Source organism: Rhinolophus ferrumequinum, chromosome 19, assembly GCF_004115265.2.
Source record: "Rhinolophus ferrumequinum isolate MPI-CBG mRhiFer1 chromosome 19, mRhiFer1_v1.p, whole genome shotgun sequence".
In the NCBI taxonomy this organism is placed as follows: Eukaryota; Metazoa; Chordata; class Mammalia; order Chiroptera; family Rhinolophidae; genus Rhinolophus; species Rhinolophus ferrumequinum.
The window spans coordinates 46,440,250-46,467,980 of NC_046302.1; the positions used below are offsets into that span (position 1 = coordinate 46,440,250).

At 46.6% G+C, this 27,731-nt stretch overlaps 2 protein-coding genes across 4 annotated transcripts in view; one reads left to right on the plus strand and one right to left on the minus strand.

The window, feature by feature from the left end:
- LOC117011643 (uncharacterized) overlaps positions 1-15,925 on the minus strand; it is a 193,559-nt gene extending 177,634 nt beyond the window's left edge. For 2 of the 3 annotated variants that reach the window (XM_033087112.1, XM_033087113.1), the window contains exon 1: positions 13,065-13,397. In XM_033087112.1, coding sequence (XP_032943003.1) covers positions 13,065-13,282 — 218 coding nt within the window. In that variant the 5' untranslated portion in view covers positions 13,283-13,397. Of the gene's footprint in view, positions 1-13,064; positions 13,398-15,753 lie in introns of those variants that run through there. The other variant, XR_004421041.1, reaches the window with a different exon arrangement.
- Positions 15,926-21,220: 5,295 nt separating this feature from the next.
- The window catches only part of ONECUT2 (one cut homeobox 2), a 41,306-nt gene continuing 34,795 nt past the window's right edge, over positions 21,221-27,731 (plus strand). The window contains exon 1 of the mRNA XM_033087201.1: positions 21,221-22,556. Within this exon, the coding sequence (XP_032943092.1) occupies positions 21,326-22,556 (1,231 nt within the window). The 5' untranslated portion in view covers positions 21,221-21,325. The remainder of the gene's footprint in view (positions 22,557-27,731) is intronic.

Sequence of the window (27,731 nt, forward strand, 5' to 3'; positions counted from 1 at the left end):
ACCTTCGAAGTCCTCCCCTTGGGAAGCTATGTACCAATGCCAGTGCCTAGTCCACACTTCAAAGCAGTTTTGGAACTCTTTTTCTGGAATGGCCATAAGAGCTGTTGTCGTATTACCCTCGATGTCCTGAATGTCAGCAAAATGTCTTCCTTTCAATATTTCCTTTATCTTTGGGTAAAGAAAGAAGTCATTGGGGGCCAGATCAGGTGAGTGGGGAGGGTGTTCCAATACAGTTATTTGTTGACTGGCTAAAAACTCCCTCACAGACAGTGCCGTGTGAGCTGGTACATTGTCGTGATCCAAGAGCCATGAATTGTTGGCGAAAAGTTCAGGTCACCTAACTGTTTCACACACTTTTTTCAGCATTTCCAAATAGTAAACTTGGTTAACTGTTTGTCCAATTGGTACAAATGCATCATGAATAATCCCTCTGATCTCAAAAAAGGTTAGCAACATCATTGCAACAAGTTCATGAACTTAATTGTCAGACCTGGAATTACAATCTGCCATAGTTACTTTTATGTGTCAACTTGGCTACTACTCAATTACTCCAGCAAACACTAATCTAGGTCTTGCTGTGATGGTATTTCGTAGATGTTGTTAACACCTACAATCAGTTGACTTTAAGTGAAAGATGTTTACTCTGACAATGTGAGTGAGCTTCAGCCAATCATTTGAAAGGCCTTACGGGCAAAAGTGAGGTTTACCCTGAAGAAAAAATCCTGCCTCAGGACTGCAACATCAGCTCCTGCCTAAGAGTTTTCAACCTGCCAACCTGCCCTATAGATTTCAGACTTTTTAATCCCCACAATCACATAAGCCAGTTCCTCAGAATAAAAATGACTGATCTCATACACAACCTAAAATGACTTAGTACCTTTTCTACTTCCCAAGAAATGCTATGAAATTAGAATAGTTTAACTCAACTTACCCACCCATCTCTCACCTATTTCATCATACATTTTAATTCCACATATTTTTAATATCCCACAGCATATTGTTGTTCAGCATAGACAAAGTTCATTTATATTTACCCACATAGCTATTCTTTCCAATGCCCTGCACTCCTCCCTGCTCTTCTGTGTTTCCATACAGTATCATTCTTCTGCCTGAAGAATTCCTTATGGCTGCTAGCAACAACTACTCTCAGTTGTGTTTATATGACAATGTCTTTATTTTGCCTTCACATTTAAAGGATATTTTCACTGGGTACAAAATTCCAAATATGCCCCTCCCCCAGCACCTTAAAGATGTCATTCCATTGCCTCTGACTTCCAACTTATTATTCTGCCAATTTTATTTTGGATTACATTGGTTTGTTTTCCCAGGCTTCCTGTAAGATTTTTTTTAGCAATTTTATTATGAAAGTATTCTTTGTATTCTTTTTGTTTGAAGTTCAGAGAACTTTTGAAACTGTGACTTGGTGGATTTCATCTGTTTTGAAAAATTCTTGTCCACTTTCCTTCAAATATTGCTTCTACCCTATTTTTTTCCACTTGTTATTTTTGAACTCCGATTTTATATATATTAGGCCTTTTCATTGAGTTACATAAGTTTCTCATACTCTTTCCTATGTTTCTATCTTCTTTTTCCCTTCAATGCTTTAGCCTGTGTTTTCTATTCCTCTGGCTTCCAGTTCCCCAAGAGGGTATTGGCACTTCTACCACAACCTGGCCATAATGAGGCAATTCTCTTACCATTTCCTGGTAAATGTAAGGAGAAGTCAGCAAAAACAGAACGTTCAAATAAGATCTCATAACTTAATACATAAAATGTCCATGTTTTAATGGAAAGTCACTTACGCAAATAACCAGGAAAATCCCAGCATGAATAAACAAAGAAAATCAACAGACAACCACACTGATTTGACAGAGACATTAGAATATTCTGACACAGATTTTAAAGCATTCATAAATATCCCTCCTTAGCAATTATAAATACACTTGAAACAAATGAACAAATATTCTCAACACAAATAATACATGATATAAAGAAGACCCAAATGGAAATTATAGAAATGAAAAATAACCCCAAAATTTTTTTAATTGAATGGATAGGTCAATGGCAAAATGGAAGGGATAGAATAGAATAAATAATCAATGAAGCAGAAGATAGAACAATAGAAAGTACCCAACTGAATAACAGAAGGAAAATAAGAGTGGAAAAATGAATAGAGCCTCCTTGGGGACTTGTGGAACTATAACAAAAGAGCTAACATTCATGTAATCAGTCCCAGGAGAAAAGAGGACAAAGTGCTTTAAAAAAAAAAAAAAGTATATGAAGAAATAATGGCAGTTCTGGAAACCTAATGTACAACATGGTGACTATAGTTAAAAATAATGTATTAGCTACTTGAAATCTGCTGAGAGAGTAAATCTTAATTGCTTTTACTACACACACACAAAAATTAGAAGCTATAAAAAGTGAGGCAGGGGGCCGGCCCGGTGGCTCAGGCGGTTGGAGCTCCGTGCTCCTAACTCTGAAGGCTGCCAGTTCGATTCCCACATGGGCCAGTGGGCTCTCAACCACAAAGTTGCGGGTTCAACTCCTCGAGTCCCACAAGGGATGGTGGGCATCGCCCCCTGCAACTAAGATTGAACACAGCACCTTGAGCTGAGCTGCCACTGAGCTCCCAGATGGCTCAGTTGGTTGGAGCTTGTCCTCTCAACCACAAGGTTGCCAGTTCGACTCACACAAGGGATGGTGGGCTGTGCCCCCTGCAACTAGAAATGGCAACTGGACCTGGAGCTGAGATGCACCCTCCACAACTAAGACTGAAAGGACAACAACTTGAAGCTGAACGGCACCCTCCACAACTAAGATTGAAAGGACAACAACTTGACTTGGAAAAAAGTCCTGGAAGTACACACTGTTCCCCAATGAAGTCCCGTAGCCCTTCCTCAATAAAAAAGAAATCTTTTAAAAAAAAAAGAAATTTCAAAAGGGGCAGTTTAAAAAAAAAAAAAGTGTGGCATAAGTTAATTTGTTTTATTTTATGTATAGTTCACAATACATATGTCTATATCAAAACATCACATTGTATACTTTAAATACATACAATTTTACTTGTCAAAGATAAATAAAAATATAAAAAATGAAATGACAGAAAACTTCCAAAGTTTGTCAAAATACATATAACTAAAAATTCAAGAAACTGACCAAATCCCAAATCAGTCAAACTTCTGAAAATCAAAGACAAAAAAAAAAAAAAAAAAAAAATCAATAGGAGAGAGAGAGAGAATTGAAAACATAAAAAGACAAATCCACAATTATATTTGGAGACCTCAACACCACTGTCTCAATAATTCATAGAACAACTAGACAAAAAATCAGCAAGAATATATCATCCACCAACAGGATTTAATCAGCATTTAACTAATAGAACACACCACCCAACAACAGCAGAATACACATTATTTTCCAGCATCTATAGAATACATCATACCAACATAAACTGTATCCTGAGCCATAAAGCAAACCTCACCCAATTTAAACAATTGAAATTATACAGTGTGTTCTTTGTCTATAAAGAAACATACTAGAAATCAATAAAATAGTAACAAGGAATATCCAAAAACTTGGAAACTAAACAACACACTTTAAAATATTGCGCCACAAAGTCTCAAAGAAAATTATAAAATACATAGAACTAAATGAAATTGAAAACCCAGCATATAAAAATATGTAGGATAGCTAAAGCAGTGCTCAAAGGGAAATTTGTAGTATTAAATGTTTACATTAGAAAAGAGAAAAAGTTTCAAATCAGCAATCTCCCTGAAAAAGAAAAGTACACCCGAAGCAAGTAGAAAAAAGGAAATAAAGAGCAGAAATCAATGAATTGAAAACAGAAAAGCAATAGAGAAAATCGATGAAATAAAAAGCTAGTTCTCTGAAAACGATCAATAAAATTGACAAATGTCTAATAAACTGACAAAGAAAGAGAAGACACGAATTACCATATCAGGGATGAAGCAAGGAACATCACTTCAAACCTATAGACATCAAAAGGATAACAAATGACCCAAAAAAGAACTCTCCAGGTTCAGAAAGGGTCATTAGAGAATTCTACCAAATATTTTAAAAAGAATTAAAACCAATTCCACATGATCTCTTCCAGAATGAGGGAAAACTCCCCAGTTCATTTTAGGAAGCTAGTATTATCCTGACACTAAAACCAGAAAAAGACAATATGAAAAAAGAAAACTATGGACCAATATCCCTCATGAATATGGACACAAAAATCTTCAGCTAAATACTAGTAAATAAAATCCAGCAGTCTATAAAAAAGAATTATACACATAACTGTATTAGTCAGAGTTTGCCAAAGAAACAGAACCAATACAACATATTGAGAGCAGCATGAGAAAAGTGACTTCTCACATACAAGGGACACACACACACACACACACCATAAGACAGATTTCTCAGCAGAAACTTTGAAAGCCAGGAGTGTAATGATATATTCAAAGTACTGGGGAAAAAAATACCCATCAAGAACACCATACCCAGAAAAAAACTGTCCTAAAATGTGCAGAAAGAAGGAAATAATATTAGAGCAGAAATAAATGAAATGAAGAATAGGAAAATATTTTTAAATGATGAAACTAAGAGTTGGTTTTTTGAAGGAAAAAACAAACCTTAGCTAAACTAAGAAAAAAGAGAGAAGATTCAAATAAATAAAATCAGAAATGAAAGAGGAGACATTACAACTGATCCCACAGAAATAAAAAGAATCACACGAGGTTATTATGAACAAGTATGTGCTAACAACTTGGACAATCTAGAGGAAATGGAGAAATTGCTAGATACATACAAGCTACCAAGGCTAAATCAAGGAGAAATAGAAAGTCTGAATATACCAATAACAAATAAGGAGATTAAAAGAGTAATCAAAAACTTCTAACATAGAAAAGCCCAGGATCAGATGGCTTCAAGGGTGAATTCTATTAAACATTTAAAGAGGAAGTAATACCAATCCTTCTTAAAAATCTTCCAAAAATTAGAAGAAGAAACACTTTGAAACTCATTCTATGAGGCCAGTCTCAAAGTGATACCAAAGCCAGTAAAAGATGTCACAAGAAAACTACAGGCCAATATTGCTGATAAACATAGATATAAAAATCCTCAACAGAATACTAGCAAACTTAATACAACTGCAATTTAAAAAAACAATTTTACATTACATATCATGACCAAGAAGAATTTATTCCTGGAATACAAGGATGGTTCAACACATGCAAATCAATCAGTGTGATACACCATATAAACAAAATGAAGGATAAAAATCACATTGCAATAGATGCAGAAAAAGCATCTGACAAAATACAACAATCTTTCCTGATAAAAATTCTCAACAAATTAGGTATAGAAGGAACTTACCTCAATACAAAGCCATTTATGAAAGGCCTGCAGCTAACATCACACACAATAATGAAAGCTGAAAGCTTTCCCTCAAAAATCCAGAACAAGACAGAATGCCCACTCTTGCCGCTTGTATTCAACATAATACTGGAAGTCCTAGCCAGAGCAATTAGTCAAGAAAAAGAAATAAAAGCCATCCAAATCGGAAAGGGAGAAGTAAAAGTGTCTCCGTTGGCAGATGACATTATCTTATATGTAGAAAACCCTAAAGACACCACAAAAACTGTTAGAACTAATAAGCAAGTTTAATAAAATAGCAAGATGCAAAATCAACATGCAAAAACCAGTTGTGTTTCTATACACCAACAATGACCTATCTGAAAAAGAAATTAAGGAAAAAATCCATTTACAATAGCATCAAAAAAAATGAAGTACTTAGGAATAAGCTTTAAAAAAGAGGTGAAAGACTTGTATACTGAAAACTACAAAACAATGACAAAGGAAATTTTAAAAGACAAATAAATAGAAAGATATACCATGTTCATGCACTGGAAGAATTAATACTGTTAAAATGTCCATACTTCCCAAAGTGATCTATATCTTCAATGAAGATCCCCAAGGCATTTTTTACTGAAACAGAAAAAGCAATCCTAAAATTCACTCAGAACCACAAAAGACCCTCAATAGCCAAAGCAATTTTGAGCAAGAATAACAAAGCTGGGGTATCATACTCCCTGATTTCAAAACATTATAAAGCTACGTCTCTAGATGATCTATCTCAATCAGTCCTGTGACTTTACACGTGTATACCACTTATATACACACAACTCTTAAATTTGTCTTTAGCCTCAACTTCTCACCTAAATTCCTGACTTATATCCAATTGCCTACCAATATCTCCTCTTGAATGCCTACTAGACATCCATACTTAACATGTCCAAACACACGATCTCCCCCTTAACATGTTCCTCTCCCCATCTTTCTTAGAGTTCCCTAATAACGGCATGGTAGTTTTAAAACATCGCTCCAGGGCTGGCCCGGTGGCTCAGGTGGTTGGAGCTCCGTGCTCCTAACCCCAAAGGCTGCCGGTTCGATCCCCACATGGGCCAGTGAGCTCTCAACCACAAGGCTGCCAGTTCAACTCCTCGAGTCCCGCAAGGGATGGTGGGCAGGGCCCCTTGCAACTAAGATTGAACGCGGCACCTTGAGCTGAGCTGCCTCTGGGATGGCTCAGTTGGTTGGAGCGCGGGCTCTCAACCACAAGGTTGCGAGTTCGATTCCTCGAGTCCTGCAAGGGATGGTGGACTGCGCCCCCTGCAACTAGCAATGGCGACTGGACCTGGGGCTGAGCTGCGCCCTCCACAACTAAGACTGAAAGGACAACAACTTGACTTGGAAAAAAGTCCTGGAAGTACACACTGTTCCCCAATAAAGCCCTGTTCCTCTTCTCCCCCACCAAAAAAAGGAAAATAGTCAGAAATCAACAAAGATTAAGCATGAGGAATCACAGCCAAAGATCCAGCCTGGTTGATGAGCTGCCACTGCTGGACACAGAATGCACCACCTTCACCAGCTTGAATTTTAGGCTGTCCACACTCTTTTGTTCTTTGGTGTCTTACCTCCAAGGAGGCGTGTGTCACTGGCTAAGCTTAGCTGATGTTCCTGAGTCTCAACTGCCAGGGGATAAGAAAAGGGAAAGTTTGGGTTTTGGGGCTTTCATAGAAAGAAATGGAAACCGTCTCCCATAAAAACATTTCACAATGCATTCTCCAAACACAAAAAGTGGCTACAAATTCTGAGCAGCCAAGTAAAAGTTAACATCTATGATTAAGGGTTGGGTGAGGAGAGGATACGTTTTGTATGGAAAACAATAGGTTCTCAATATATATTAATATGATAGAAAGATAACTAGACACTGAATCAAAGCCTTGTATTCAAGTCCTGTTCTATCAATTACTGGATGTATGACACTAACCAAGTCACTTAACTTCTCTGAGATTCCATGTTTTCATCTTTAAAATTGGAACAATAATATCTGCTCTGCTTATCTGTATGAGCATATTAAGGCTATTATTTTCATCTCATTCATCTTTTAAACACTGTTGCCTAGTGTATGTAGGTGTTCCATAAATGTGTACAGACTAATAGTTATAAAAAGGATTTGTAAAGGGAAAGCCATTAATTAACTGATCTTACTAAAGCCTCCACCTAGGCCAGGAAAGTGTGATATTGTCACCCAGAGCCAGCCTTAAGTAATATCAAATATGCTTCGGGATGAGATCCTTGACACTGATAATTTTTGCCTCTGACCTCTTCATAAAATATATATGGAAATGGCAGAGCAACTTCCTCAGTGTATAGCATAAATTTGGCTCAGAGAGCAAATTCCTTCTGTGACATGTTTTAAGGACTTGATAACAGCTCTCGAGAATCATTCTAGCATGGGTAAGTAATATAGCTTATTTTCTACATTTCTCACCAATGGATTCAAGTTACCCTGAGAAAATAAGAACTATCTAATTATAGGATAACTAATAATAACAATCCCTTAACCAAATCCTTTAGAGATGGATGGTTTAGAATTGAGAGTTTTTCAGATATTTTGAAAGTTGTTAGTGGTAAAAATCAGAACCGCCAACGGGATCTGGACAGCACCCTATAATCAAAGACAATAAAACGTTAAAGACTGAACTAGTCTCCCATCAGTTCAGTTAAGGTTATCTCAACATATGAGATGCAAAAATCTTTTGGTTTTCAGAGCTTTTTTGAATTTTAGAAATGCAGACAAGAAACAAAATCGTATTTTTCATTAATAGGGGAATAGTTTTATAGTGCTCTGAGATAGAAAGTGCTCTATTGTGTACATTTAAAGTTCTTACAAGCTTGAATATTAATATTAATCTATCTCTTAAAATCATCTACATAAAATCACTTTCACAGTATTATTTTTAAATATGCAATTCAGAGAATTCTGAAATTCAACCAGAGAAATCATCTATTTCAGCCTGTTCCTAATCAGCATCCTAGCCAGCTGGTCCGTTAGCCTTTGCAGAATACTTCTCTGGGTGAAGGATTCACTCCTTCATATGGCAACTCACTGCACTCTTGGACAACCTTAATTATTAGAATCAAAGTCAGCTCCTCTGTCACTTTTTACCCTTTGGTCCTAACTCCTCCCGGGGGAGCAGGAAAAACTACTCTACCTCCTCTGCCACGTGACAGCTAGGCAAATATTTGAAGTGGCAATCATGTACCATGTCATTTGCCTCTTCTCTAGGCTAAACATTTGTTCTAACTCTTCCACATAAAGCACAGTTTCTTCTTCCCTTACATCCTGAGAGCCCACGCTAATCTCTAACTTATCAATGTTTATATTAAAACAAGATAGCTACAGCTAGTTAAATCTCCAGCCCAGAATACCAGGAAACAGTTACCTTCCTTGTAAGCTATATACTATATTTCTATTGCTGCAGTCTGAAATTACACTAGCTTTTTTATGCAAAATAATATTTTTGGATCATTTTGCATTTATATAAGATTTATACCTCCATCTTTTCACATGCATTGTTGTCATCATCCAGAAAACTCTCTTGATTTATGTTTTTCAGCCTCAATAAAGGACTTTTATATTGGTCTTTTAAAAATTACATCATGTTGGTTTTTATTCCAACATTCACGTTCATTTTGAATCTTGATTTTGCCTTTCAATATATTAGCTATGGCTGCTAGCTCTGGGTCACCTACAAATTTGATAAGCAGTCCTTAGCATCAGAAAGAACTTTATGAAAAAATACTGAAGAAAATAGGATCAAGAGCCCTATGACAGGTCACTCGAGATATCCCTTCAGGATGACATCCTCAGGTGTTTCCTATCTAAGACAGCCAATAAACCACATGCACAAATAACAATACCAAACTTTAGATGACAGTGCTTAATGAGCAGCAAGAAAAACAAACGCTATACAGAGAGGAAAATAACAAATCCCAGAACCATCGGACCAGGCTCTATACTTTCATAATTAATTTCAAATACAAGTTTGGCTACAACAGGACCTTTAAAAAGTGTCTTTTCTTCCTGAAATGTGTATATACTGTACGTATATGTACTAGGGTTGCAACACAAAATTTATTTCCTACTATGGATCTCCCCCAGAAAGTTTACAAACACAATATTAAAGGATGAGCAGGATTTGTAGTGGCATAGAGAAGGGGAGAATAAGCCAAGGGAAAACTCTTACTCTGTTATGGATCAATAAACGCCTACAGATGTAACTCCTCCCACTCTCTGTTTCATTACCCTACCCCCCTACTGTAAGCAACCTCAACATGCACAAATTAATATTTTTAAGTGTGTATTTTTAAATGATTCTTTGGTTTTCCAAGTGATTATTCACTTTTAAAATGGGTCACACACAGGGCTCATTTACAAGGCAAGTGACCCTGGTTTAATATGCTTTCACCTGATGGACACCCAATTTTTTTTCAGAATACCAAGAGTACAAAATATCCGGGCTTGCTGTTATTTGCTTATATTGTGTAACAAGCCTAAAATTAAACATGACCCTTGAAATTGTCCCCACATCTTTCCAGTTAGGACACTTGGATGACATAGTAAATATCACTCTGGTTCCACTCTGAAGAAACACAGTGTGAAAAAGGATTTTGTCCATCAAGTATTTTTTTTTTTGCATAAAACTTAAAATCCTCTCCAAAAGAAACACCTCGTTCAAAAACTTGTAGTAAATACCCAGAAATGACATAACTCTGAAGCAATTCAGGTCTCACCAATCACATTAAATCATGACAATTTCTGATCTTCTCTCATTGTCCTCTATTCCTTCTGCCTTGCTTGGTATGAAAATTAGTTACAGATAGGACCCCAAAACTCAGAATGCAATTTAAAACTTAAAGCAACACATCCATTCACTGAATCAGATCATTTGGAATTAGATTTAAACAAAAGAAAATTCTTGTTTTAAAAAGAGAATGCTGAAAGCTTTTTGGAATATGAAGTCAGTCATCACAAATGTATCTCATCAGAGATAGTTTTTTAAAGCTGTAAGCCCCATAACTACTTGGATTCGGATTTAGGATCGCTAAAAAAGCGCCCTCAGGAAATTAACCCAATAATGATTAACGCCATTTTGATAAAAGGGGATCCATATCAAATCAGACTTGAAGCATGGAAAGGACCATGGAGAGCATCTACAGGGGAGGGAGCTCAAAGGCACACAGCTAGACAAACAGTAGCAGTACAAGGCTCCGCCTCCAGATCCAGAGCTTGTTTCCACCACACCCTTGACCTTGAGATTAAAGGTGGTGGACTAGACACAGCATCTCCTAAATCAGTAATTTCTAACGTCCCCTGACCAACATCCAACCTTCCCCAAAAGAGAACAAGGGGTAAAAATAAGGCGAAACTTAGCTCATTACTTTGAGATGAGATCTGAATAATTCTTTGCTGTTTTTTCCCCCTTTTCATACAAAAAATGAACAATCATCATCATCACTCCACTAAAATATAAGATTCATGAGAGCAGGAACCACATCTAATTTGTTCATTGCTCTATTCCCAGCAACTATGTGGTAACGTATTTCTGGGTGCTTTTTGTTTGTTTTCTGTTTTTTTGCTGTCTACTATTCAAACACTCTTATTTGAAGAGACTCCCTAAAGTGGGCAGTACAAATAGAATGCAGTACCCCTCCTTCTCACCCTCTGGCAGCTAGGATCCTGGTATATGGCATAGGAAAGGCCACCCCCACTAGCTCTTGTAGAGGCAACATGAAAACACAGGGATAGCCTAGAAGTTACTCTTGGCAGCAGCAACGAGACAGCAGTGCCCGCAGAAGCTTCCTAACCAGTCTCTTCCATGCTGTGACCCTGACTCTGCTTCTGGTTCTATTCTCCCTCGGCTGCTGCTTGCTTTCCAAGCTTCAATTTCTTGCATTCCTATCGCTTCTGTGAGCTACCTGATTTCTTCCATGGAAGTTCTTTTCTTCTCAAGTTAAAGGCAATTCCTCTTACTTTTGACCCAAAACTCTTAATAGGCACCTAGGAAGTATTCAATAAACAGTCCTTAAATGAACAAATAAATTAATGAAGCAACTGGCCATCATCATAATTTTCTGTACAACACTTTACACTTTCCAAGAACTCTCCCATATTCTGATTATTGCACCTGGTTGCTGCCTCATTTATGTTTCAGTATTTAAGTTACAATATTTAACATAAGAGCTGGGGAATAATGTTAAAATAAGAGCACAAAAGGAAGTAAAAACAAAAATTTCCAAAGGAAATTGAATATGCAAATAGCTTCAAAAAAGAAGTCTATAAATGAGAATTAAAACTTCAGATATGAACTGACATTCCAGTTACACTGTGGGTTCACTATCTAAGGCACTGAGGGAACAGCATCTGTAAAGGCAAAAACTAAGTACCTTCAAAACACAACTTTTGTTTTAATCATATGACTGTATCTAACCTTTGGTTTGTAAATTTTTTTAAATGTTTCCATTTTTTTAACGTTTAAATGTTTTTAAATGTTTTTTAAATGTTTCACTTTACCGTAAGTGAAATCAACCATCACTCACTCCCCACCCCCACCCCCAAAATCTCCTGCTTAGAGTAATACTGAAAAAGGGGAAGAACAAATTAATACTAATTTGCATCCCAATCAAATATCATAGTTTTGTAGCAGACATATAGAGAATATCATTTAAAGGATTTTCAGAAATCTTTCACAAGCCCAGATGGTACACTTTAAGGCCTTTCCACATTTATTACGGCCATGTTCAGAACATGGTGTTTCAAAGCGTGATGTTTCAGAACTGCCCTAAGAAATTCCACTCTCTTGTTACCAATTTATGTTGATAAGGTAAAGAACTTCACGTAGTGCTTTGCATTTGGTTTATGTGAACACAAAGCCCCAAAGCCACGTTTCCCCAATCTGATGATAGTTGGAAAACCATTGCAAAATCTATTAAACCATCTCAGTGCGCAAGACAGGAAAGGCCATTTTGTGTGCAGGGACCTATACTCAGCTCCACAGATTACTAAGCAAGCGATGAGTTACCAAGGTCCCTTTTTGACTCCGTACCTGATCTCTGGAGCCAGTGCTCAACTCTTTCCAGGATAAAGTCTGAAGCACACATTTCACCAACAAAGGAAGATAGTAAATGCTTAAAAGTAGTTATGGGAAGAGAGAAAGAAAAATGAAACACTGGGGATGAGGAGCTTGAAACCTTTAATCTTTTTGTTCTACGTAGCCTACAAATTTCCTGTATCACTTGTGACTCCTATAAAACGTAGTATAAAAATAATTTCAAATTATAATGGAAAGCCACATGGATTTAATCCAACCAAAGAAAAGGACATTAAATGTATATAGCAAAGGACTACCGACCCCCTGACTTCCACTGCTTTTCTGATATAGATACAAAAACAAAAGCTTTCGTGCACTGACCATATCAAATCCCACATTCTTGTGCCAATATGACCACAATAGGCAGCTTCTTTAGCATGTACCCTCCATACAATTGCGTCAGCTCCTCGTTCTCAGGGCGCACAGATAGTCCTCCTCGGGACAAACACGCCTAACTCAGTTCCGGGGCAAAGAGGAGGGGAGTGGAATCCACTGCCCTGGGGGCTCCTGGCTCCTGCCTCGAGGTCACCAGGAAGTGTCACTGCGGAGGCGGGAACTCACCTTTCGTCACAGAACACGGCTAGCCCTGCCCACGAGGAGGGTGACACGTGCGGGATGTCGTTGTCCCGGGGCCGGTCGTCCGTCGCGCAGCTGAGGGCGCTGGATAGCGTGGCCCTACGAGCCTTTGACCTTCGCCCCCGGGGTGCTGGGAGCGGTGCGCGGCCGTTGTAAACCCAGCGCCCCGGTGTGCGGGGCCCGAGGCGCCCGCTGTCCGCCATTCAGTCTCCGGATAGCGAGTGCCAGGCCTGGGGCTCCCCCAGGGGCCGTCCCGCTGAAAGTCCCGGAAGGCCCGTCTCTCCCCACCCCTGCCCTTTGTCTTCAATTCCCCCTCATTCCTCCCCCGGAGGCGACCGCAGGCCCGCAACCGGCACCAGGCCCTTCGGCCACACGCGCGCCCTCCCGGCCCCGCCGGGCCTAGTGAGACTCTTCTGAGCCTGAGTCTTGGTGGCCGGACCGCGCCGCGTGCTCGGCCGGGGCCAGGACCAGGCGAGGCCGCCCGGTCGAGGGCAGCCGAGGTCCGGGGCCGACTTCCCTCTCTTCTTCCGCGCCCCGCGGCCTCCCCGCCCCCTACTCGTTCCCAGAATCAATAGTGGCCACTGATTTTTCACGACAATTGCAGCTGTCTAATTCTTCAGTGAATAATTAAATCAGAAGCTGGCAGGCCTGCCTGAGCAGGGCCCGCTTTGGCGTCGGAGACACGGGGCTCCCCCTTCCAGATCCCATCCACCTGGGGGCCCCGCCGGAGCGAGAAGGGCAGACGGGAACAGGCCTCGTCCGGTGCCGGGGCTGGGGCCGCGGCGCGAGCCCGGGCGCCACTGCGGGGGTGTGAGGGAAGCGGAGCCCAGGTGTAGGGAACGAGCGGGGGTTGCCTCGGGGGGAAGGCGGGTGAGGGGGGGCCAGCGGGGCGCTCCGCCGCAGCGCGGCTCCCAGGTCAGCACTTTCCCTCCATTTTGGTGCTGATTCCAGATCCATCCCGCTGCCCCTCAGCGCCTCGCGTGGGGCTGCGGTTTCGGTTTCGCGCGGACACCCTCCTCACACTGACTTTGCGAAGGGAGAGGAAATCCACCCTCGGGAGGCGATTTGCCTTTGAGGAAGATGGAGAGGAGCAGAGAGAAGCGCCTAGAAACGGCATTGATTTAGACATCAATCCTGGCTGGCTCTCTCCGCCTCCCGAGCCGCGGGGCCGCACAGCCCCCTCCCCGGGAAGCTGCTCGGCGCGAGCCCCGGGGCCGCCGGACTCCCCGGGGCAGTGAGGGCCGGACGAGGGCGGCACGAGGGCGCGGCCCGCCCCGGGAGCGGCTCGCAGCCTCCAGCGCGGCCACCTGGCGCCCGCGGCCTCGACGCCGGCAGGTCGGCGCACGCACCGCTTCATCCGGGCCAACAGGTCTCCCTCCCAAGGCAGGGCGGCCGCCCGCATGGCTCTCCCAGCCCCGGCATAGGGGCGCCCTTCTTTAGAAGCAGCCAAACCACCTGTGTCCGGCCAGGCCTGGCTCTGGAGCTGGTTCGAGTGGCCCTCGGGGACCCTGTCCTACTCACAAACCATGGCCCGCATGGTTAACAAACGGTCGCCTCTGAACCCTGCAGTCGGCCGGAGTGGCTTTTTCTTACACATTTGGAAGCAAAGAATAAAATACAATAAAAAATCCTAAAATGTGGCATCGAAGGGATTTTCCAAAGATAAAATGCTCCTAAAATAATCTGAATATGTTCTACTACTTTTGATCGTGTTACCGTGAAAGATCAGCTCAGATTCCCTTGGTTATTTAATGTTTGAGAACCGATACGAGGAATCTAAAAAATACATCATGTGATTTAAAAAAAAACGAAATGGTCTGATTCGCATAAATATTTTAAACCCCTCGATTGGTTTTCTTGGTTTCAAATAGAAATATTATCTTTTGAAATCGGAAGTAATGTTTCTCTCGTTTAAAATCTGACCAACTCTTTAAAAATACATACTTTTTAAAAATTCCATGGTAGCTAGATAATTGAAATTCTACAAAAAGATTTTTAAACTCTCCTGTTTTCCTAGAGAGGGGAAGTCACGGGTATTTGTATTAACGACTAAACAACATTGAATCCTCAATCAAAAATGGTTATGTCCAGAGCAAATAAATGATCGTATTAAGAAGGTGATAAATAAAAGCGACGCCGTGCCTTACTGTCTCAGAGCAACTTGAAAACAGCTCCACTTTCAGAGTTAAATTTGTCCTTTTTACTGCAACTTTTGCCTTCCCTTTGAAAGAACAACAAAAAAGATTTCACGCACAACTTGACCTGAACAAAAGGACCTCACGCCAGTTTTTCTTTTGTGGGGTGACAACTGGAGGAGAGGAAAACTTTATTTTAAGCATGCTTGCATTGTACTTTTGGAAATCCACTGAGAAATGAAAGTGCGACCACAGACCCACACCGCTTAAAACAGAATGTACAGGGCTTTGGGGGAGAGAAGTTCTGGAACAGGAACTGAAAGCCAAGGAGAGAAAATTCACCATCGTTCTCGCGCTAACAAGTTGCTTTCTTAAAGTGCCACGTAATTTTAGAGAAAAAGCTGTTAGGAGAGCTGTGCTGCCGGCTCCCTGACCCTACCCAAAAGGAGCCCTGGAACGTTCGCAGGTTCGAATCTTCAAATTCCCCCTTCATTTTTTGAATTTCACTTTCCCGGAACGAGTCAAATTATGTCTCCCACCTGATTCCGCAGTGACAGCAGACTCGAAAATAGAACCGGAAGAGGGGGGCGCAGAGAAGATTCTGTGGTGGGTCCCAAATGAGCGGCTGCAGTCCCGACACCCAGCCTCGGCGACAGTTACCTCCTGTCGGGATCATAGGCCTGGGCACCCACTCCCGCCCGAACTCCTCCCGCTTGGGGGCCGGGGATCCCAGAGAGGATAGGGAGGGAGAAGGACAGAGTGGTGTGTGTGTGTGTGTGTCCCTGAGGACACAAAACTCTAACAGTCGCGTATCTATAGGAGTGGAAGTGGGTGCTCCAGGTCGGCCGACTGTAGTCCCCGGCTTTCTTTAAAACTAGGCGGGTGGGCGCGCCAGCAGGTTAGCTCTGCGGTGCTCAGTGTTCCGGCTGCCGCTGCTCTCCAGACTCCCAGGAGCAGGTGCCAACGCTCTTTGGGATGGAGACTTTTCCTTCCCCCCAACCCGCCCACCCCCCAGCAAACGGACTACTGAGGCTGTGATAGGTTTTGCCCCAGCGCAGCCACCCCGCTGGGGTCACCCCGCAGCCCTACTTCCCACTTTAGAATCCAAGAACTGGGCTTGGGGCACCGAGAGAGCGCTCCCCCAGCCGGCAAGGTTCCCGTACCTTCATTTTTCTTTCCCTAAGAGGCCAGCTGAGGGTGGGAAGAACACTAATAAACTCCAACTCTCCCTCCTCCCACCCCGACCCCGGCGCAAAGTGTCCTTTGTCAACCAAAAAGTTAAGGGCAGTCAGTCCCCTGCCAGCTCTGCCAACTAACCTGGCATTTTCGATTTTAACAACATCCACACGTTGGACGAAAAGGACCTTTTTGGCCTCAGCACCTGGAAAAGTTTTTTTAACTTTCCTAGATTCAACTGGAATCTGAAAAGTGTCATTGAATTTCTGAGCTGAGAGGCCGAAAGGAGTTCGTGGGACCTGGCTTCGGTTTTAGTTTTCTTCTTCCTGTGCTCGACCAGCCCGAGCTTTCAGGCCGAGGAAAATTCAAGCTAATGGAGATATCAAACAGAGCCACAATTCCAGGGACTTCTTTTCCGCCACAAGCACCCACCGTTCATTTACAAGTGTAATCACAGCGACTTACGGTGTCATCACCACCAGGAGCTCGGAGAAAAGGGAAAGAAAATTCTGCACCGTTAAAAGAAACCCTCTATTATTACTTATTTGTGTGCAGCAACATAAGAATTTCCCCCCCTTCAAATTCCCCCACAATATTAAAACAGCATTTGTTGTCCAATTCATACAAACGCTTGAGGCCTTTCTGGAAAACCATTACCATTCAATGGCTAGAAAATTGCTCTCCTTCCTTGGGAAAAAAAAAAAAAAAAAGGCAGCCACAGCAGCAGCTACACCAGACAACAAAAACTTTCTCCTGCATAACCCTCGCTCGTGGAATGACAAAGAAATGATATTGACTTACCCCTGAACGGCTGATGTGTTTGATAAGGGGGGCACTTTTTTGAAGATTTCTGTTCGGGAGCTGCACAGACAGCTGCAATTCATGGGCGACGCTGATTGCCAGAAACGCTATAGATTGGCATGGGGTCTGCAGCTCACGGATCCTGATCAATACCCCTACACTCACACGCCAGATGGTTTGGGGAAGGACAAAAATAAAATAGTCCAAATCAACCCACCATTATGTCTTTTTGTATTGCTCTGATAAACCTAGTTGTAGCACAAATGTGTTCTGCCCAACACAAAACGTTCTTCAGGTTTTGAACATTTGGGTGGAAATAAGCAACCCTCCTCTTCCTGGGATTTGGGCTGTGGTTATTGTTGTTTGGTTAAAAAAAAAAAAAAAAAAAAAAAAAAAAAAAAAAAAAAAAAAGCTATTGGGCCCCTTATCCCAACAGGCTGGGTTTACTTGTGGTCTGTTTATTTTTTGTGTGTGAATAATTTATAGGGTCTCTGTTTTAATTGAACGTCCGCATTTCTCTCCCTCTCAGAGCCTAAAAAACAATTTAATGTGAAAACACAACTGAAAAGCTCTGACACTAAAAATTTTCCAATCTTTTCCTGCAATTCCTAACTCAAGTTCAGATTTTTTTCCTTTACAGTACAAAAGCTTACATTTATCGTCTAAGCTGCATTTTATTTACAAGCTTCTTTTGACTCATTTAAGTGTCTGATCTTAAAGAAAATCAGACCTGTGGATGTGGCATGCTAAGAAATGGATATCTTGCTTCTGATATAATGGCTGGTGTAACTGTTTGTCCACATTCTAATAGCCATGAACTAGCACTCCTGCTACCACATTTCTAAACAGTCTATTTATGAATCAAATGCCGAGGGGAGGGGAGAACAGGAGTGAAACTTCAAATTAAAAGAAAAAATTCTGAGTTGCAGAGCTTGTGAAGGTTAGAGTATGTGTGCTAAACAAGGGGCAGTTAGAAGGCAACTCTTCCTTTTAATTTTCTTAAAGAACTAGAGAGAAATAAACCTCAAAGAGATTTCAAAACACATGTGAAAATCATATTAGTAATGACATTCTTAAAATTATCTTCAACTAGAAAATATTTTTTTCCTCTTTAGAAAGAAAGCGAAAGCACATGCAAACCTAATTCAGTAAGAATTGGGCTGCTGACAAAACAAGCACATTAATTTTCCTTTTAAGAGGGTTTTGGGTTGAAATATATAACCTCAAACCACCATCAGAAAAAGTGTGAAAAATCTGCTTTAATCTAGCCCAATAAAATTATACACAAAGAAGCCAATACTATTTCATGATTTCTTTGAGATCGCCAATATTGATCGAGGGAAAAGGGGAGGGAGGGTGGGAGAGAAGGGGGAGGGACGGAGGGAGGGAGCTAGGCAGCGAGAATATGCAACTCACCTTTCAACTCCCCAGCACGTGACTGCTCCCAGGCGCACCGAAATGCAATTCCCAGAAGCAGATTTATATCAGTCGCCTGGTAAATCAGTTTATCATTTTGAAGAATTATTTAAATGGCAATTTATATATTTAGGTTTCTGTATAGAGGCAACGCCTGTCCAGGTCCCAGCCTGGGGTCACTGGCCACTCCTTAAGCCTGAAGCCAGGGCAGAGTAGCCTGCATGCAGCACTGGGGCACACCAGACAAACTCCCTCCTTAGCTCTGCCTTCTGCTGCCCTATTTCAGTCTCTGAGTACTCCTGGACCAACAGGAGGTTGCACTCTTGTTAACTTTTGTTCAATTTGGTGTTTATTTCAAACATTAACTATTTCAAATGATCCCAAGTGCCTAGCCGCCATATATAGGTGGGGAGTGGAAAGAGAGGCAGCCGGAGAGGGTGAGGGGGAGAAGAAAAGCAGAGAAACAGAAAATTGAATTATTTTGACTGTCTAGTGTTGTAACATTAAAATGTGAGCATCCAGAAAAATATGTCTAGCAATGCAGGGGACCGTCCACTTTCTTACCCAGGCTTTGATATCACAGAGAAGCAGCTATTTGAAAGAATAATCAGCAAGGAATTCTTCAGAGCTCCATAGTTGACCTATGAATAACGTCACTGCACATACACTTCATGTGACAGGATGGTGTGGGAGGGGGTGATTTTTTTGGGGGGGAGGGGGCTCTGTAGCTAGAAGAGAGCTGGGCAGCCATTGAAAGGTCAGAGACTAAGAACTATTTTCCAAACCTTTCTCCAGCACCATGAAGGCACATACAGTATTACAGGCTGTGTCCTTGTTTTCTTATCAAGTTTTCTCTAACAGCTGGAAGTGGTTGGAGGGGCTGTCTTAAGGAGACCCCCCGCTCTTCTTCTGACAGCTGATCAAAAGAAAATAGGTCACGCTTCTCAAACTTATGTCCACCCTGTCCTTAATTACTGTCTCTTTAAACAAAGGCAACATCTGCGCAACCTCAGCTCGCTTGAATCTTCGGAGGCAAACAGAGCGCAACCTGCTTTGGAAGAATCTGTTACTTTGAAGCCTTTCAATGTCGGGGGGCTATCTGTCTTGAGCCACCTCTCCACCCCCAACCTGGCCGTAGAAATCCCCACTTCACTGTTCCCTGCTCCACTCCGAGTCCCTGCCCCGGGCTTACTAAACAACGGAAATTCTAGGTAAAAGAAGGAGTACTTTTTACAGCTGCGGTTTGCGAGCGTTCTAGAACTCGCCAGGGCTTTGGTCTTTTCAGAAACAAGATTAGTATATACAGATATTGGCCAAGGCTTCCTGGCATCTACTCAGAGCCGTAACCCGGGGCTTTCCTCTCCCGGGAGTCGAGAGAAGCGTGGTGTGTGGGTGTGTGTGTGTGTGTGTGTGTGTGTGTGTGTGTGTGTGTGTAGATACGCGGGTGTCGTCCCAGACGGTTTACATATTCCTTGCCCCAGTTTGCTCCCTATAAGCATCGGAAACAATCCTGCCGCACCTCTCCCACCCCCCCAATACCACCACCGCCACTTCTTTCCAAATCTCTAATGTGGCAAGCATTTGGTCACCTTGAAACCGCAGCTTCTAGAGCTCTAGGTTTGTTTTGCAATCTAGTAGGGTCCTTCTGAAGCCTCATAACTGGGAGATTTATGGGCTCGCCGGGTAATTAAATGATGTTATTGTGTTAACTTTGCAAGCATTACCGCGGCCCGCGCCTCCTGTGGGCTTGCGTCCGCCGGCCGCAGCTCGCAAGCGGCGAGGGCGCAGGAGTTCCTCTCGCCCGGTAGGTTACGCACGCCACAGTCTCCGAAATTTACCCTGTATTAGAATACATTAGCGCCTGCATTTTAAAAGGCTAAGCATTGGCTCCCAGCTAGGGACGCTTAGGAAGTGGCTTACTAGGAGACGTGTGTTTTTTACACCAGCTCAAAGCGGAGTCTCTTCCTCCCGGCTTCCCAGCCTGGAGAAAAGCTTTGGGGTGAGGCGAAGTGAACTGAAGCAATGCCCTTTTCCTCAGAACGCAGCTGCTCAAAAGGGACACAGCGCATCTTTAACATAATTTCTGTCCCTCTCTCGCACTCTCGTCTCTCTAACCCACTACCCCTTCTTCCCCTCCCTCCCTCCCTCTCCTTGACGTTTGATTCCAGTGCCAGAGGAGGAAAAAAAAGACACAGAGCCGTCAGCCAAACATGAAACACGGCGCCCCGCCCCCTCCTAAGCCATTGGCAGTTCCGTGAAGGAGGCCCGCCTCCCGGGCCTTCCGCGTCCTCGGAGTGGCTGTTTGCGGCGCTCATCGGGCGCTGCCCCGCCCCGGGCCCGGGAGGGTAGGTTGGCTGCCCCGGCCAGCGGCAGAGCCCTTCTGGACAGCTCCCGCTCACCCAAACAGAAGACGTCGGCGCCGGAGCGGGCTGGGACATGGCGAGGCAGCGCGCCGGCCCGAGCGGCGGGGCTCGGTGATTCCCTCCCGCCCTCCCCTCCCACTCTCCTCTCCCGCACGCACGCCCCGTTCGCCCCCACCCCGCCCCCACCCCGGGCGCGCCCGCCCGCCCGCAGCCCGGGGCGCACACCCGCACGCACGCTCCCCCTCCACACACTCACGCACTCCCGCGCCCTCGCTGATCCCGCGTCGGAGCTCCGCCACGCGCGCCTTGCCAGCCCGCCGGCCGCCCCCGCCGCCCCCGTGCCCCGATGGACTGAATGAAGGCTGCCTACACCGCCTATCGATGCCTCACCAAAGAACTAGAAGGCTGCGCCATGAACCCGGAGCTGACAATGGAAAGTCTGGGCACTTTGCACGGGCCGGCCGGCGGCGGCAGCGGCGGGGGCGGCGGCGGGGGCGGCGGGGGCGGCGGCGGGGGCCCGGGCCATGAACAGGAGCTGCTGGCTAGCCCCAGCCCCCACCACGCGGGCCGCAGCGCTGCTGGCTCGCTGCGGGGCCCGCCGCCGCCACCGCCAGCGGCGCACCAGGAGCTGGGCACGGCGGCAGCGGCGGCAGCGGCGGCGTCGCGCTCGGCCATGGTCACTAGCATGGCCTCGATCCTGGACGGCGGCGACTACCGGCCGGAGCTCTCCATCCCGCTCCATCACGCTATGAGCATGTCCTGCGACTCGTCCCCGCCTGGCATGGGCATGAGCAACACCTACACTACGCTGACGCCTCTCCAGCCGCTGCCGCCCATCTCCACCGTGTCGGACAAGTTCCACCACCCGCATCCGCACCACCACCCGCACCACCACCACCATCACCACCACCAGCGCCTGTCGGGCAACGTCAGCGGCAGCTTCACCCTCATGCGCGACGAGCGCGGGCTCCCCGCCATGAACAACCTCTACAGCCCCTACAAGGAGATGCCTGGCATGAGCCAGAGCCTGTCCCCGCTGGCTGCCACGCCGCTGGGCAACGGGCTGGGCGGCCTCCACAACGCGCAGCAGAGCCTGCCCAACTACGGGCCGCCGGGCCACGACAAAATGCTCAGCCCCAACTTCGACGCGCACCACACTGCCATGCTGACCCGCGGTGAGCAGCACCTGTCCCGCGGCCTGGGCACCCCGCCCGCGGCCATGATGTCGCACCTCAACGGCCTGCACCACCCGGGCCACGCTCAGTCCCACGGGCCGGTGCTGGCGCCCAGCCGCGAGCGGCCACCCTCATCGTCGTCGGGCTCGCAGGTGGCCACATCCGGCCAGCTGGAGGAGATCAACACCAAAGAGGTGGCCCAGCGCATCACCGCGGAGCTGAAGCGCTATAGCATCCCGCAGGCGATCTTCGCGCAGAGGGTGCTGTGCCGGTCTCAGGGGACTCTCTCCGACCTGCTCCGGAATCCAAAACCGTGGAGTAAACTCAAATCTGGCAGGGAGACCTTCCGCAGGATGTGGAAGTGGTTGCAGGAGCCTGAGTTCCAGCGCATGTCCGCCTTACGCCTGGCAGGTAAGCCCAGAGGGTCGCCTGGAGCCAGGCAGATGGGGAGAGGTTTCCCGCATGCTTGTGGCCCCAGGTCAGCGCGCCTAGCACTTCTTTCGGTTCCCTCCTGCTTTCCCCTACACACTTCCTATTTCTTCTCGACTGTACTTCTCCTTCCATTTCATTTCTCTCCTCCTCCTCTCCCTTTTCCTTATTTCTCTCTCTCCTTGTCTACCAGCTTTCATTGACCTACACCCTTCTCCAACACACACAACATATTTCATGCGCCCACCCTCAATGTGCCAAGTTTGCCCTCTCTTTCCCAGGCGGGATAGGGGTGCCCCGTGTCCGCTAGGAGCCCTCTTTTTCCAGAACTCAGAGACCAGGAATTGCTCTTATTCAAAATCCTGTGCACTTGAACTCTTGCTTAGACAATACATTTCAGTTTTCCAGGCTGCCTAGTCTCCCTATATGGGGGCAGTTGTGGGGCTTTCGTCTTCAGAAGGGGGAAAAAAAAATCTCTGTTCTCCTTCTACCCACCATATCAGGCAAACTTCTTTGGTCACTGGCAAGAGTCACAGCCCTGCCTGCGCCGAGAACGGTGGCCAGACTATAGCAGCGCTTCCAAGCCCTTCTCCGGCCTTGGCGTTGGCGGGGGGTACTGTCTGACCAAAAGAGCCGGGTTAGGCCGTCTCCCGTGTCACTGCCCACAGCGAGGGGAGGGTGCAAGGACGAAGGTTGGGACTGCCACATTTACCTCTGGGAGAATGGGGGGAAAGAAACTAAGAAAGGAGAGTACCGTTCCTCACTCGCCAGCCACCCTTGCCCCTCTCCGAGCGTTTGCTGATATTTGCCGAGGACTGACAGGGCTCAGAGAGAAGCTGGGAGCTCGCGGGAAGAAATGCTGAGAAATTAAGATGCAGGTTTGTTAATGCATCTTGGCCGCGGGCTACAGGCTCCGCCTTTGCATTAAGCGGACGTTGATTGTGCGCGTAGCGCGGCAGCGGGGAGGGCTGGCAGCCTGCGGGAGGGGACGAGTGGACGCGCCGCGCCGGGTACATTGTTCTGGAGCCGGCTTGGCTCTTTGTGCCTCCTCTAGCGGCCAAGCCGCGAGGTACAGCCCTCTATTGTTCTAGAAGTACAGACACCTCCTGTGTGGGCGGCGGGAGCGATAGAGAAAAACGCAGCGGTGGCTGTGACTGGTACGTAGCTGCGCGCTTTTGTGCGCACAGACCCAGCGTGGTGCGCGTGGTAATTGCGCTGCCCCGAGGATCGAGCCGGTGGCCCAGAGAGGCAAAGTGTTCAGGTACTCCACTGGGGAGGACACACAGTACCCTACTGCATACCGGGTTGGGCTGCTTCTCTAGGACTGGGGCCATCTCTCGGGATCCGCGGGACATCTGGGAGACAAGTCGTGGTGGCAGTGATTTACCTAGGCACGGATAGTGGGACGCGCGCGATTCGGAGGCGGCTGCACACAGCGCGCTTCCGGAGCGGAGAGCTCCGGCTTCCTCTCACGCGCCCCGGGGCTTGTACCGCTGAGCCAGGCTTATGGTGTGCACTCAACCGACGCCGGACAGGTCGGGGATGTGTGACAAGCCGCGTGTTCATCTAGGCTCAAAGAGGGCGCTTTTCCGCTCTGACCACCTCAGCCTTTGCCCTCTATTGCAGTGTTGATCTGAGAAGGTAAAGAAAACTAGCTTTCCCCCAAAGAGCTTCTCAAAATCGGTGGGCTCCAAGTACTTTTGCTTGGATTTAGAAATCTACTTTATCTTTCTCCTTTAGCTTACTCTTAATCCTCTCCTACATTTTTCTCTGATTTACTGTTGGTTCCTAGAAAAGATTAAACAGTGAATAGAGAGAGCAGCGGTGAGAAATAACTGGAGGCGTACTGACAGTTCTGAACAGTGTGGTACCCCTTTTGTCTTAGCTCCCTCCCCCCCACGTCCCTCTCCGCTAGCGCTGGCGGTAGCATGTGCTGGCTTCCTGGGCACAGGCGGCCAGAAGGAACTTGGCAGCTGGTCTTTGGGGGGTACAGTTAAAAGCAGGATGACAGCTATTCTACTCCAGCCCATCTCAGAGCGTTGCCGCCCCCTCACGCCTGTCGCGCAAAGGACAGAGCTTTAAAAAAAAAAAAAAAAAAAAACTGCCTTCCTGTCTGTGTAACTGAAAGTGGTGTTAGTGTGTCTCAGCTTTTACAACGGCCCCAAGCATTGCTCGGGTGAGGGATTGTATGGCATCCCCGGGGGTCCCCAGTCCCCGGGAGGGTCCTGGACAGACTCCTCCCTCAGGGTCTGGCCTGTGGGAGCGGGTGGGGGGGTACTTTCGGAGGAAGAGCTCTGAAACCACCTCCTCAGAAGACTGAAAGCCTCCTTTAGCGAGTGGGAAATTCCTGCTGAGGACCTCGCTTTGCTCAAGCATTCAAACGTGTGTCTGTTTTATTACCCCAAGTTGAAAAGGGACAAGAGCTTTAGCCTTTTTATCTGGCCATTTTATCAGCAACTACAAGTGTGTTGAGTGGTTATTATTACATAGAAGGCTTTTCAGTTTGGGGTCAGTAGATCAGTCTCTTCAGACACTGACGCGGAAGCTGGGACTGGTAAGTAGGTATTATGTGCTCAGGAGCACTAGGGAACGGGAGCAAATGGAGAAGAAAAGCGGAGGCCTTCTCTGCCAGGAGTATCGATCGGAATCCCCGCCGGGACGCCGCTGAGGCCCACACTGTTTGGCTCCCGGGGTTAAACAAGCCCAGTGGCCCACAGGGCAGCTGCACGCCTCGGAGACGGTACACACACACCTCGCCCAGATCAGGCCTCTTTCTATCCTGTGTATCTACCTACCTGTCTCTTTTCAGTTTCGTTTTCTTTCTCATTTTGGGCCCCTCTGGGTCTCGCCAGAGGCCCAAACAGACAGGGGTTTGAATGACCTGAGCATTAAGATGTCTGATTTGGGCCAGTGCCGGCACACCTCACCCTTAAGTGAAGTACAGCCCTTCGCAACAGAACCAGGTCCTTCTTCCCCTCCTTGCCCACCTCCTCGGTGTATCCACAGCCTAAGGTGGCATTTCAAAGGGGAAGGGAGAAGACGTTGGAGAAACTCGGATTGCCCAGCACTGGAATTCAGAAAAATGGACTCCAAGTACACGATTTCGTTCGGAAAGGGTGGTGAGGGCAGCAAGTGGCTGCAACCGCGCCCATTCGGGCGTCTTCAGCCGTTTCCAAAGGCGCGCTCCCGCGGGGCAGTTTTTATTAACTGGGCAAGGGGCTGCGAGGACAAACTCCCGCGGGTTCGAGAACCAACACTCTCGGGCTTCGAGCCCAAGAAGCCTCTGAACCAAGCTGAACCAAGCACAAACACAAAAAGGGAGGGAACCCAGGCAAGAACCTGGATTGGCGCCCCTCAGAGGAAAATCAAAGCCTCAGTGACGGGCGTGTTCTCCTCCACCGCCCGGAAGACAGAGCCGAGCCCCGACGACATGCCCTGTAACCCGGGCTCCTGGGGTGGTCTGCTCCGCGGAACTTGCCTTCAGTCCCTGCGGCGGACAGACGCAAGGCCTTCTTCAGGCACCAACTCCCAGCGGTCAATCTGAAGCCAACTGAGTTCAGGCAGCGGAAGGCCCTTAACCAACCCGCCAAGATGACACCGGGGCCACCTGACACCCGCAACGGTGGAGTAGGGCAGGGCAGTGCTTAGCGGCTCCTGCCGGGGGCTCCACTGTGTGCGTGTCTCCTTAGGGCGCGGCGACGTATTAAGGTACGCAGGCCGACCCGCACCTCCTGAACCTAGGGGCGGGGGCACCTCATTCGCAGAGCCCCCCCACTTCACCGTCCCTCCCGCTGGTCGGGCCCCCAGCCCAGCTCAGCCCATCTCCCCCGGAAGTTCGGTTCCGAATCCGGGCCTGAGAGGCCGCAGGCGACCCACGTTGATACGGAACACACGGTATTTTCGGCTGCTGGCTGGTCAGATTAATAGTTGAAAAGCTCGCTTCTGTCCTTGCTTGGTCAAGCCCCTGGTGCCTCGAGAACACTTTCCTCATGCTCATTAGGGTGGACGTGAGGCGGGACGCGAGGGAAGGTAGTGAAGCCCCGCGCGAGAAGTAGCCCCGGCCTCATCGCGCGCTCCACACGAGAGGCTGCGCATTTATTTTTGTTGCAGCCTTTCCACTGTGTGGTTATGTCACTTTCTCAGACAAATGTGTATATGGAGGGAGATCGATGCTGATAATGTTTAGAAGATTAAAAGAGCATTAATGCTGGCAACAATAACGTAAACCTGTGGACCCAGATTTCATTGATCTGGAACCTGATCCGGCGCGTTTCCAGTAAGCCCGACGGTGCGCTCTTCCCAGCAGAGCGCTCGCTAGCGCCCCGGCTCCCCCGCGCTCCCGCTGAGCAGCTCCCCAGCTGCAGGCGGGTCCTCGCGGCGTCTGGCCGCAGCTCCTCCCCCGCACGGGCCCCAGCCCGCCCCCTTCCTCTCTGTGGCTGCTCTGGCGCTGAGGGGTTGCCTGCCATCTTCCCCAGCCCCCAGGGCACACACCGTTTTCTGCGCTCCCGGTCGCCGGCTCTGCGGGTGAGACGACGTTTCGCGGGCCGGGTACCCGCATCCTCCCAGCTCTCTTGTCCTTGAGGATCCGTCGCCCCCGGGCCCTCACGGCCCACAGCTGGTCCAGCAGGGCCCGAGGCAACTTCTTTCCTCCCTCGAAACCAGGAAATTGAGTCATCCTCTCGATATGCGGGGACGACCAAGCCCAACTTTGGAAATGACGTCTCTAAAGCTGCCTGCTAACCGCGCAGTTTCCTGAGAGCTTCCTGAGCCGTGGATCCCCTCCTATCACTCCCTGTTCTCATTAAAAGAGAAATACCATTCGCATTAAGTGTTCCCATTCGCAAACTTTCGGCAAAGTTGCATTAGTTGGACAGTTAAATGCGGCCCCAATGACAAAATCCTGGGCTTCATCCCTGAGAATTGCCTGCTCTGTTCCGGGATAATTGGGCCAACCAGGGAAGAAGCTTGTTTCCTACCCCGGCTGGGGTAGGAAAGTAAGAAACCAGACTGGGGAACCTACCACCACCACCACCTCCCCTCCCACCAACTGAAGAGAACCCCACCCCTCCGAGAACGGCGTGTCAGACCTAGCAGGGTAGGGAGGTTTTCCCTGAGTCACCTGCACTGACTGGAAAAGAAAGAACTTTTAAACATTTC